General features: G+C 44.0%; 1 protein-coding gene across 1 annotated transcript in view; it reads left to right on the forward strand.

The window, feature by feature from the left end:
• Positions 1-1,224, forward strand: part of RAD51B (RAD51 paralog B) — a 775,981-nt gene extending 774,757 nt beyond the window's left edge. The window contains exon 11 of the mRNA XM_073011104.1: positions 896-1,224. Within this exon, the coding sequence (XP_072867205.1) occupies positions 896-1,170 (275 nt within the window). The 3' untranslated portion in view covers positions 1,171-1,224. The remainder of the gene's footprint in view (positions 1-895) is intronic.
• Positions 1,225-13,567: the final 12,343 nt, after the last annotated feature.

A 13,567-nucleotide genomic window follows, 5' to 3' on the forward strand; every position in this document is an offset into this window, starting at 1 on the left:
CTAAGACACCATCACCTAATTCAAGGTCATAAAGAATTACACCTGTACTTCTTCTAAAAGTTTTATACTTTTAGCTCTTACATTTAAGTCTTTAATCCATTTTGAGTTAATTTTTGTATAAGGTGTGAGGTAAGATTCCAACTTCATTCTTTTACGTATGACTATCCATGTGTTCCAGCACTATTCGTTGAGAGGACTATTCTATCCCTATTGAATTATGTTGGTAATCAAGTCAAAAATGGGCCTTTCTTCTTTTCTAATGTAAGCATTTCATTAAAATTCCTTCTGAATGCTAAGTGAAATAAGCCAGACACAAAAGGCCACATAGTGTAGGATTCTACTTATATGAAATATCCAAAATGGGCAAATACGTAAAAACAGAAAGTAGATTCATGATTTACAGGGGATACAGGGAAGAGTTTGGACTGGCTGCTAATAGGTATAGCATTTCTTTTTAGGTGATGAAAATTTTCTGGAATTAGATAGTGGTGATTATTGTATAACATGGTGACTATAATAAAAACCACTGAATTGTACACTTTAAAATGGTGATGTCTTCATTTTCATTCAGTTCAAAATAATTTTAAATTATCTTTGCATTTTCTTCTTTGACCCATAGACTATGTAAAATATAATGTTTAACTTCCAAATATTTGTGTATGTTTCTGAACATTTTTCTGTGTTTTACTTCTAATTTAATTATTTTTGGTGAGATTTCAAATTTTAAAAGTTTGCTTAGTGTTTTTTTATGATCCAAATTATAGTCTATCTTGGTGACTGTTCCATGGAACTTTAAAATAAATACGTATTCTGCTATTGTTGGGTGGAGTTTTCTGTAAATGTCAGTTAGATCCAGTTAATTGATACTTTTGTTCATATCTTTTTTATTTTTTAGACAGAGTCTCACCCTCTCACCAGGCTGGAGTACACTGGCGTGATCTTGGCTCACTGCAACCTCTGCCTCCTGAGTTCAAGCGATTCTCCTGCCTCAGCCTCCTGAGTAGCTGGAACTACAGGTACATGCTGCCACACCCAGCTAATTTTTGTATTTTTGGTAGAGACAGGGTTTCACCATGTTGGCCAGGATGGTCTCAATCTCTTGACCTTGTGATCCACCCACCTTGGCCTCCCAAAGTGCTGGGATATTCTGTATCCTTACTGGTTTACTGATTTTTCTGACTATTTGTTTTATTAATTCTTGAGAGAGGAATGATGAAATATATATATTCAAACTATGACTGTGGATTTGTCTATTTCTTCTTTAAGTTTTGTCAGTTTTTGTTTCATACATTAAGAGGCTCTGTTAGTAGGTACACAAACATTTAGAATTGTTAAATCTTCTTATATTTTTCTTTTTGTCACTATGAAATTGTCTTTCTTTATCTCTGGTACTATTCCTTTTCCTAAAGTCTTCTTTTTTTATTATTAATGTAGCTACTGCAGCTCTCTTATGATAAGCATTGCACAGCATATCTTTTTTCATTCTTTTACTTTTAAACTATTTGTGTTTTTATATTTAAAATGAATTTCTTGCTTTTTAAATCCAGTCTGATAGTGCCTGACCTTTAACTGGGGTATTTGGATCATTTGCATTTAATTACAAGTACATGTAACATATATGTTTGGTTTAGGTATGTCATCTTACTATTTGTTTTCTACTTGTCCCATCTGTTCTTTGTTACCTTTTGCATCTTTCCTTGCTTTCTTTTGAAGTGAGGGTTCTTTTTCATTATTTCATTTTATCTAGACCATTTACTTTTAGCTACATGCTCTTGTCCTTTGTGCTATTGCTGCTATAAATTTTACTTCTGCATATGGTATGAACTCTACAGTACTTTATTATTTTTGCCTTAACATTTTAAAGAAATTTTTAATGAAAAATTTTTAATATTTATCCTCAGGTTTCCTATTTCTGGTGCTCTTCATTCTTTTGTGTAGATTCAAGTATTACTTTCCTTCTTTGTTAACATTTCTTATGTCAAAGCTTATGTTAACATTTCTTTAATGTAGATCTGCTGATGGCGAATTCTCTAAGCTTTCATTTATCTCAAAAAGTGTTCATTATGCTTTCATTTTTAAGAGATATTTTCACTCGATACAGAATTTGAGTTTGATTTGTGTATCATTCAGTATATCAAAGATAGTATTCCATTGTCTTCTGGTTTGCATAGTTTTGATCAGAAGTCTGCAGTATCTCCTATACTCTCTATGACACTATAAAATATAGCTTTTTTCTGACTGCTTTTCAGATTTTCTCTTTATTACTAATTTTAGTAATTTTATTATGATATACTTTGGTATGATGGTGTGCTTTTCTTTGTTTATTTTCATTGGGGCTCATTGTGATTCCTGGATCTGTGGTATTTATAGTTTTTAACAAATTTGGAAAATTTTCAGCCTTGATTTTGTCAAAAATTTGTTCTCCCTCTTTTCTCTTTTTCAATTACACATATGTTAGACCACTTGATATTGCCCAAGGATTGATGGGATTTTGTTCATTTCTTTCTGTTTTTTGTTTTTGTTTTTGTTTTTTTTGTTTTGTTTTTTGTGTTTTTGAAGTCTTATTCCTCTTGGTGCTTCATTCTGGATAGTTCCTATTGCTGTTTTCAGTTTTACTTTTCTCCTTGTAGCATCCAGTTTGCTTTGAATTTCAGTCACTGACCTTTCATTTCAGATACTCTCTTTTTCACCACAAGAAGTGCATTCTTTCCTCATTTTATGTATATTTTTCTTAAAATCCTGTAATATATTTTGCATACTTAAACAACTGTTTTAACGTGCCTGTCTGTTCATTCTGTCTTTTCAACTCTGTCATTTTCAGGCATGTTTCTATTAATTGACTTTTTTCCTGATATGGGTCACATCTTTCTGCTACCTGGTGAGGCTAGTAATTCTTGCTTAGATGTTGGATATTTTAAAGGTTACGTTGTTGAATGTTTGTATATTTTTAAATCTTCCTTTAAAGAGTATTGAGTTTTTATCCAGTAGGCAGTTACTTATGGATAAGATTACTCCTTTAGAGGCTTGTTTTAGCTTTGTTGGATTGAACCCTGCATTTCTTTTATTCTAGGGATAGTTCAATCCTACTGTCTGCATATGACCCTTATTGGATCTCTACTAAATGCCCCAGCTGATCAAGCTCGTTGATATTTGTACATCTCAGAGTCCCATGTGAACTCTGAATTTTTCAGCTTATAGCTTCTGGTCATTCTTTGCCCAGACTTACAAAGCTTCACTCTGGGTATGAACATCTTAGTATTAAACACTCAACAGGGCACTTGTGCAGATTTCTGGAGCTTTTTTTATATGGTCCCCTCTTTTCTAGAATTCTGCCCCACAATTTCCATCTGCAGTCTATTTGACTTTCATTTCTGTATTTTAACTCAACAAGACTACCATACTCTGCTTGGGATATTGTTTCCTCCTCTAAATGTAAACCATCTACTGCCCAGTAACTGTAAGACCACAGGCAGATCACTTTACTGACTGTAGCCTCAGTTTGCCCTGAGCCTAGCCCTGAAAACTTGAGCCTAGCCCTGACTACTTGAGAAAGTCAAATTCAGGAGGCTGTGCCATAGCAACAGACCTGAGGAAAGAAGTGCTCCCTCCACCTTCCCTACCTTTTTTTTTTCTTTTGTCCCCCATTCTTAGAATTCCTAACTTAGCTGCTCTGCTTCACAGGCTAACCAAGTTTTTTCCTCTAGGTCTTAGCCACAGATATAGCCTGGTCAGTGCTAAGAGAGCAGGAGGCCAGATAAAGACCACTCACATAGAGACAACTATCATTTGGGGATCACGCTCAAGGTCAAGTTCACACAAGCAACTCAGCTTTTAGCCCTAGCCAGTAGGGCTTAACCCAAGGGACTCTTTTACCTCCTGATACATGCTCCCTGGAGAAGATTTATTTTTTTTATTTTTTAACTAGAAAGACAGATCAATAGAATGAGTTAATTAAAAAGTTAAAAGGCCAGGCGCGGTGGCTCACGCCTGTAATCCCAGCACTTTGGGAGGCCGAGGTGGGTGGATCACAAGGTCCAGAGATCAAGACCATCCTTGCTAACACGGTGAAACCCCGTCTCTACTGAAAATACAAAAAAAATTAGCCAGTCACCTGTAGTCCCAGCGACTCGGGAGGCTGAGGCAGGAGAATGGAGTGAACCTGGGAGGGGGAGCTTGCAGTGAGCGAGATTGTACCACTGCACTGCTGCCTGGGTGATGGAGCAAGACTCCGTCTCAAAAATAATAATAATAAGTTAAAAGATAGAGATTTTAAATAAAGAAGGAAAAGTCATGAGTTTTAAAAGGTTAGTCCTGAGGTCAAGGAAGCAAGTTAGATAGAGTCAGTTATTGCAGCCTCCCCCAGGCTGAAGCACATTTAGAAATGGAAGCCAAAGGTATGGTGGAAAGAATCCAAGAGCAGAAGGAGTCAAAGAGTTTGTGACAGTCTACTCTGAAAGACATTAGGCCACAATGAACATATAACCTCTCAGGTAAACATCCCCAGATCCTTGTCCTAAGAAAGGGAAAATGAAATGGTCTCCCACCCTTCTGTGAAAACCTATTAAACCTACTTGCCTTCCTGAGGAGGTCATTTTCTGCATAGTGCACCTTTTTTGTCTTCTTCTTGATCAAAGGGACACTTAAGTCCCCTTTTGAGGCTTCTAATGCGGCAAGCCTATTCAGTCTCCAAGGTTGATGTTTTTCCTAGACTTTCACTTGATCCTTGCCCCAAATATAATGTACCTTTCCCCTACCCATGTTGTGACTCAGTACCAAAGCCTCCAGGGCCACTACTCCGGGGTTAGCATCTCTCTCTCCCTTTCCTTCCAGGAGTCTTTCCAAGATCTAGGGTAAGATTGATGCTTCTCTGGGAATCAGACCTCCTTACCCTTCCTCTTGCATAGGCTTAAACATGATAGTGCATCTTTCTTTTAGAAAAAAAGTCTATATTTTCTTGTTATTTATTATCATTAAAGGCAATCCAGGCTTACCCAAGAACTAGGCAGGTTGTTGGACTGGATCTACCCAGGAGTCCAGAGATTCCCAAGTGAGTCAGCAGACGCCTGAGGTAGTAGAGGCCTAAGAATAGCAACCTTCCCTACAGCCTCTGCATGACCCCTTCTGACCTGTCCCCACCATGGGTAGCTGTTGTAATCTGACTCACTGTGTCCCTCCAGACAGCTCTGGTTTCTGATAAGAACCTTCCATGAAAGAAGAGCCTTGCTCACTTCTGCACTAACTGCTCACACTATTGGTTCAAGGCTTAGAGAGTATAGTCCTTTGACCCCTAACCCTTGATCCTGGCCCCAGTGAACTAGTCCTACTGGGCATAGGAAGAAAAGCCTGTACTTAACATTTTTAACTGAAGGGAGAGCAGAGACAATCTACCCAATGATTTGCTATTGTTAATTAATACCCCAAATCCCTAAGTAGGAGTGACTGAAAGGCTTAAGGTTCTTTAACTCTTCCTATTCTCAAGTGAATCTAAAGTTTATTTTCCCTATGTCCTTTAATCATGTTTCAGGCCCTCACCTGTCCGTCCGCAGCCTGAATACAATTGGTCTGGGATGGGATTTGGGGAAAGCAGACACAATGCCTTGTAGTTGATGAGTGGCAGCTCGGGAGTTTCTGTAAAGGAGAACCTATGGATGGAATGTTGGCTGATATAGCAGCCAGGTAGTTTTCATCAGGCTGTTTTGTATAGTAAACACTCTATTTTTCCACTTAGATTGCATGTTTATTTATTTAGAAAGACTTTAGGGGAAGCCAATGGAGACTGGAGGGGAGCGGGCAAGGCCCTCCCAAACCACTCCTTGGCAATTTCTGCCTAAGATGGCTTAACCCCCTCATTGGAGACTCTCACTTCTCACTTATTTCTCCTTCCTTTATCACTCATTCAATCCCAGGAAAATCCCATCCCATGCTCATTTTTTCATTCATCCACCCACCCACCTGTCCATGCATCCATCCATCCATTCATGATGGCAGCTCCTTCTTAATGGAAAGCAAAAGCCCCTTGCCAGAGAGAACCTCTATATTTTTCACCCAGGCCTGCGGGGTCCTCCTCTTTGACTTCAAATCCCAAGTGATGCCCAGGGGTGCTGATGGTGTCACTGCACTTCTCCACAGCCACCTTTCTTCTCTTGCCATTCTCTCCCACTCCTTTCTCCTCTACTGTTAAGTTCCTTTTTTCTCTCCTTTTCCTTTCTCTACTCTCTATGCTTTAGGCCTACCCAAGACAGCCACCATGGGTATTTTGTAGTCATTCAAAACTAAAGAGGGCAGCTGAGCCCAATTCCAGAAGAGCTGATAGCTCCCGGCTCCCGGATCCTCCATGACCCCAGCCACCCACTGTTTCCCTGGGGCAGAGCTAAGCTGGCCTTCTCCTTACTGGCCCCCAGGGTCTGGGCTAAGGCCACACTGGGGCCCTAAGCACATCAAGACTTCAGGCTGGGGCGGTGGGCTGTTTACAGCCCATCCTACAGGAGAAAAAACATAAGCTCACAAAGCAGAAAAAGTTGTCTTTCCTCCTGTTGCTATTGGAAACATAACAACAGAACCAAGATGTAGTGGCTTAGCAAGAATAAAACAGTGCTGTCAGCAATCAGGGCCCAGCTGATCTCCCCAGTGGTGACGCAGGTTCTGTGCACAGTGACAATGAGTGTAATCGAACCCAGAGCTTTGGGGTGCAGGAGGCAGGCCAAGCAACCCCAATGCCGCTCTCCTTTCCCATGTCACTCATGCCTCTGGCTGGGGGTGGCAGTTGGGTCAGCACAGGACCACAGAGGGTTCCTCTTCATGTCTTTACTTCCCTCCTAAAGAGGGATAATTCTGGAACCTGGGCACCTGGAATGACTGGGCAAGCATGCCTCTAACCTGGCCTCCATTCCTGAGCTCCAGTTACCCTGTTACCATCCAGGTCTCCAGAGCCCCATCTGTCCTAGAGTCACTGCCTTTAGGCTGGAGGGACCTTGGCAATCGTCTGGTCCTGGCCCTCTCAGGAGCAGAATCCTCACATGGGATTAGACCCTTCACCAGGGCCAGATGCTCTAAGCACAGGAGCATCATGGGGGAGGAGCCATTCTGACTTCCAGGACACTCGATAGGGGACAACTGCTTCAGTCAACCCACATCATCTTGGGCCAGGACTGGTGCTGATTCATTCTGATTCCTGAAAACATGGTCTCTCTCCTCCTGAAGCTGAGTCTAGTGGGGAAGACAAAAATGGATCAAGTAATAAAAGTGGGAGGCTGTTTACCAAAATGGAGTTCTCAGGGGGTCACAAGTCTGGGGAGAAGGTGGTCATGGAAGGCCTTTCTAAGGAGACGGCATTTAAATTAAAGGCAAGAGTGCATTTCTCTCACTCACTTCCTCACCCCCAGAGCCTAACACAGGGCTGGCACATGGTAGACACTCAGTTGTTTGATGAATGAATGAATGAATGAATGGGAAATGAACAAATATCTCTACCTTTCCTGATAGCCCTTGGTGACTTACAGGATTTGATGCTGGGTCTATTAATGTATCCATTTACAAAAAAAAAAAAAAAACAAAACTGGATGTCATGATTCCTCCTGAGGTCTATTCATGTTATGGACATGCTATGTGCTGCTCATTCAGTTTTAGAGGTGTTTATGCTGGCTCACAGCGGGGGAAGACAATACCCCTGAGATCCCGCAGGAAGTCTTCTAGACTCGCCCCCTTCTGACACCCTGAGACTACACCATGGAGAACTCTGTAAATTAATTCATCAAAGTGAGGAAGGCAAGCCCCTTGACAGGTGATTGGATTTAGATCTGAAAACGGAGACAGGTTAATACTTCCTGTGCCCAGATGTCCTAACCATAGACCAAAGCTCCATGGGAAGCAAGGGGAGAAGAGCACCATGGACCTACCTTCTTTTTCTCAGAAGAGGGTGAAGGGTTCTTGGAAACTCCCCTAAAGCATTCAAATGATCACATCCAGGGCTGTTTGCTGTCAGGTTTCTGGGCAGGATTATGGGCAGACTGACCAGCTATTCCCTCCCCCAGGACTGCCTTAATTTCCAAGCCCTGCTTCTCAGTCCCAGGGAAAGTGGGCCCAGCTATAAAATACCCTGAAACTCTCCCAGACCTCAAAACATGCCCACAGTATGGTGTCACTCTTGGGGACCCTGTCCATAATGTTCAGTAACAGGCATCATCTTTCCCTTCCCTCTCCAACACGCACCTTTTCAAGAAGAGAAATGACAGCTAGTGACATTGAGTATAGGCAAGGCCACCACGTATAGTTGCATAGGCTGTTCACTGCAAAAGGCCAACCTGTATAGAAGGCAGATGGGGGCTGAAATTCATCCTGCACTCGTCCTGCCAAGCTGTGCCCTGGCACGGCTGTATCCACAAAGAAGAAGGGGTGCCTTTTTCTAATTTGTACATAGGTGCCATATGGGCTAGTAGTGACCCTGGGTGGAGAGCCCAAAGAATTACATCTGGGGAGGAAAATAAGCCAATCATTCCCTTGCTACCACCTAAACATTCTAGCCAGGTGTTCCTCAAGTGATCAGATATACTAATAAGGCAGACTTCTTAGAAAATAATAGAATATGACGGATAAACCAGTAGGGCCAGTGGGGCTTTGTGTTTTATTTTTCTATGTCTTGAATTCACATGACAGTGAAAATCAAACAACTGAGATGTACTAGAGAAAGATCAAATGTCTTCTTTCTGTTAAACTACTTTTAAGGAGAGTAAAGATTTGCAGTGAGTATAACCCCTCTGGGTTGGAAACACTAGGAGTCTGGAATGTAGCCCAAACACTGGGCTCTAGCTTTGCTTACCTTGAGCCTTTTGGTCAGGAAGGGGGCCCCTGAAAGATGAGGTGAAGTTGGCATTTTCTCAAGAGAACAACCTTCCCGTGGAGGTCAAGGCATCTCACCAGAGAACACATCTCATACTCAGGATGATTAGCTCTTGGTGTCGTCTGGATGGTGGCATAATGTGGATGTGTTGCTTGGAAAAGAATCTGATTTCAGCACGTTTGATGGGTGTAGAACCAAGAGCTGTGGTCCGCTTTGCCAATCACTTTACATTGCAGGGATATTGGGCAAAGGCAACTCAAACTTAGAGGCAAGGGCAGTCACTCCCTCTCAGAAATGCGTCCCCAGCATGATATCCTTTGTTATCTGCCCATATGCCCAGTCTAAAGGGGGCTATGGTTCTGGGGAAGCTGAAAGGGAAGATGTGCAGGGAGTGAGGCCTGCCAATTACAGCTCTCCTAGCACTTCCGGCACCTCCATATGCCAGAGCAGGAAGTGGGTTCAAGGGATGAAACCGAAATGCTTCCTGAGACTCTGGGATCCCCCTAACCACAGTTCCCTGCCCTGATAATTCTAAATCCTCTATGGATCTTGGACCAGGCAATTACCTGGGAACCACTTTTGGTCTGGCCAGAGAGAAACCCAAGCTTCTCCGAAGTTTCAGGAAGAGCAGCCTAGGCAGTCAGGGCTGTTGAAACTCAGCGCATGCGTGGGCAGTTCAGGAAAGTCAGACCAATGTCATATGACTCCTGCGAGATCCTCTCAGGAAACAGGGCCCTAGGCAATTTCGTTCCTAAGTGAGACTTCCTCTTCTTCCCTCATCATCTTTTTTTCTTTCCTAAGCAAAAGTTACTTGGACTTTGCAGATAATTTCATACCCAGAGCCCTCCCATGCCTCGTGGGGAGTACATAGGATAGGAGCCAGTGGTTCTGGAGTGCCTGCAGGTGACACACGTGGAGTTAAAGGCTCACTTTGCCAGGAGGATCTTATGAAATCCTCAGACAACCTTGAGATGAAGCACCGTTACTGTTCTTATTTTTACTGATGAGACACTAAAGGCTCAGAGAGTTTAAGTAGCTTGCCCGAGGTCACATAGCCAATAAATGGTGGAGCTGGGACCTGGACTAGATCATGTGGTTCTAGTGCCCACACTCATACCACCTTATAGCATGGGAGTTCCAGATCTTTCACAAAGTGGGAAGACTGGGATATAATGAGGAAGGAAGGCCACAGCTCCCCTACACCCATAGTCAGCCAAGCTCTGCCCATGTTGTGAGATGTGTATGGGAGCAACGACTCCTCCAGGCATTTTACCTGAGAGCAGGGACTTTGTCTCCCTTGAACTTTTCTGCATAGCCTGTGCTTCAAGCCAGACCTGATTCACAAAAGAATGTTTATTGGCAGAATGAAGGACCGCCTCTTGAGCTGCCCTCGTCCTGCCTTTCTCCTCCCTCTCTCCTAAGCTCTGAGTGGACACTGGGCTCACCAGGCTTTCTATTTTTATTTATTTTTTATGAAACAGGGTCTCACTCTGTTGCCCAGGCTGTAGTGCAGTGGTGCAAACATGGCTCACTGCAGCCTCGACCTCCCAGACCCAAGCCATCCTCCCTCCTCGGCCTCCCGAGCAACTGGGCCCACAGAAGGCAGGGTTCCTGCACAGGCATCAGGTTCTACTCAAGCTGACCTATGTTCCCACTTCTGACCCTAGCATGGCTTAAACATCCATGTCCCTAGATGGGCAGTTGGGGGAGGTTTTGAACATATGTCCTTCCTACAATAGGTTCTCAGCTGCTCCTGGTATCTCTATGAATAGGTTCTGAGGGTTTTCTCCCATCCACACAGTTTTAGCTCTTCTTTGGGTTTCCAGGGCTGCCCCCAAGAAGCAAATCTAAGCAGGAGGTTAGCAACTACGTTCTTGGCCCTGGTCTCCTTCCCCTGAGTGGCCACAGTGTGGATGAGGTTCAGACTCCTCCATGGTGTGACTGGCTCCTGGGTGGGCCCAAATAGCGTGTTCATCGGTTATCAAATGTCAAAGATCAGAAGCCGAGCCACATAAATACCTCAAGATGCTGCTCCAGCAGTCATCCCCCATATTTATCCACTGGAACAGCTTGACAAATCTGTCCGTGCTAAGGAGGGTAGAAATCAAATCATATAGGTCCCTACCTTCAAAGTGTCCACCATCAGGCTGAGGAGGCTAATACACATGGCACAGTTAGTGAGCAGTGCAAGGTTTGTGTGGTGCAGTATGCCAGGCACAGCTCAGAAAGCAGGGATGGTGTTGGTGGGATGCAGGGGCAAAAAATCCTGATAAATAAAGCCTTTCAAAGTGCTGAGATATCAGGAGGTCCTCTCCTATCTTCCACACCCCATCTAGCATTTCATTCCTCTTGAATTACCTGCTGCTACACAACAGACACTCTAAAACTTTGTGTCTCAAAACAATGCATCGTTATCTCTCACATCTCTGTTGACTGGGCTCAGCTCACTCAGGATGTCTTGCAGTTGGAATGGCTAGGGCCAAAATCATCTGAAGGTTCTACTGAGCTGGACATCCAAGGTCACCATCACTCACTCACATGGCTGGCAGTGATGCTGAATGCTGGCTGAGAGCTCAGCTGGGGCTCTTGACGGCAGCAACTATTTCTGGCCTCTCTCTGTGGCTTGGATTTCTCACAGGATGGTGGCTGATTTCTAGAGCAAGTGTCCCAGTACTGAAAGTTCTAAGAGATCCAGGCAGATATTGCAGAAGTTCTAGAATGTTGCTCCTACCACATTCTGTTGGTCAAGCAAATCACTATAGGTAGACCAGATTTAAGGGGTGAGAAGCAGCTCATGAATCTGAGGAGGGAAAGAACTAAAGGCTGCCATCTTGGAGACTGTCTATTACAGCTTCCTTTACATAAACATAACATGCCTTTTTTGAACCGAGACAGAAAATGAACTCTCAACTGGGAAAGGAAAGAGAATTTGTCCCTGTGTCTAGAAGAAGGTACTTCTTCCAGTCCCACCCCAGCCTGTTTTCTTACCTCATACCCCAAGGTACATTCTTTGACTATGCCCTAGGCCCAGAATTCTGGAGCCAGAATGTGGAAGAGAGTGGAAAAAACCACTTACATCATCCTAACTAACCAGCCCACATTTAAGAATGAGTTTGCTACGTGACTGTTGCCATGAAATTGTTTATCTGCCCTTGCTACAGTGTGGCCTTTAAGGGACACAATCTGGTGCCAATGATGTCCCAGCAGCAATTGCCATGGAGACCTGGAGGTCAAGGTTGGTAAGGGAGCTTCTTGCCAAGATGATGTCACATAAAAATCCCTTTGCTTTCTTGTGACCACCAGGTAATTGAGCTATGAAGGATAAAGAAAGCCATAAATTCCTCAGATGTGTGTCCACAGTCGGAGCAGAGTGGGCTACTGCACAGTCCTAGCATACAAGTCACGAGACCTCCTTTAAGTCCTTGCACTCCCCTTGACGTGTCTGATGGGGGAGGTCCATCTAACCTCACTGGACATGCTCCAGGAGCCGCGTTTGGAAGGCTGTGAAATCATCTGGTTGGGGCTGCCTTTCTCACCCATCTGAATAATTCAAGCACAATAACTCATTTCTAAGCCTGCTGTTGGCTTCCCCCAGCCTCTGTCTGCCAGTCCCCATTACCTATGGGGTGCAATCACTGTCAATATAAAGCAGAACGGGGGTACTTTGCACATGCCACCTCCCCCCAACTCGCTCCTACTCTACCTTACTTGAGAAACTTTATCTCCTTCCCCAATAACATAATGTATTTAAATAGCTACTAATTTCCTCTTCTTTCTTTCTTTCTTCTGCATAGAATTTCATTAATTACATATTTCTCGGTTCATGACACAATCTCATCTTTGTACCATGCACACTTCACTTGTATTTAGCTATTTAGTTTTTCGGTTTTTTTTTTTTTAATAAACAAACACCATCCAGTCAGCCCACAACCCAAAACAAAAGCCAGGTCCTTGACAACAACCAGCATGTCTTCCAAATTCCAAGTGACAGTGAACACAAAAATGAAAGAGCCGGTCACCCAGCATAAACAAGCCGGAAGAAGCCCAGGCCTATCAAAAGGTTCCATCTTCTTCTAGCATCCGAAGATGGCGTATTTTCCAAATGTCTTGATTTTTACGTGACCCAAGTGTCTTAGTCTTTCCAGTCATTGAAAATTTGGGTTCTCAAGTGGTGTATCATTTTATCTTGAGCCATGTGTCCTATAGAAACATGGAAGATGACTGTTTTTTCAGTTAAACATGCAGCAGGCAGCAGACTAGCAGCCCGCTTCTGCTTCGGGCCGCCCCGGGGCGCGGGATGGGAAGGGGTTAACGTAGCGCCCCGCTTACCTGGGTAGAAGCCGGCCCGGAACCCGAGCGCGCAGGTCGCCGCGCGCATGCGCATTCGCCTGGCCCAGCACCGTTCTCGGGGGCCGGCGGCTCCCAGCTCCCGGGCCGCCTCGCTGCACAAAGGCCTGCTTTGTGCTCTCGGCTCTGTTTTAAATATCTGACGAATATTCCCCCCATCCCTGCGCCAAATCCCCGGCCTGACTGCAGGCGCGGCACAAGGGCGCATTGTGGGGCCAAGCGAGGGGCGAAGGGGGCTGGGGGCGGCCGGCGCAATGGGGACGCTCCGATTGCGCCAAGTTGACTCAGCCGTTTGGGTCACCTGGGCTGAGTCGCGGGCGTGGAAGCAGAGGATAGGGGGTGGGGAGGTGTTTCTTGTCTTCTTCCAGTCTCAGAAATAAAAGT

Source organism: Chlorocebus sabaeus, chromosome 24 (assembly GCF_047675955.1).
Source record: "Chlorocebus sabaeus isolate Y175 chromosome 24, mChlSab1.0.hap1, whole genome shotgun sequence".
Taxonomy (NCBI): domain Eukaryota; kingdom Metazoa; phylum Chordata; class Mammalia; order Primates; family Cercopithecidae; genus Chlorocebus; species Chlorocebus sabaeus.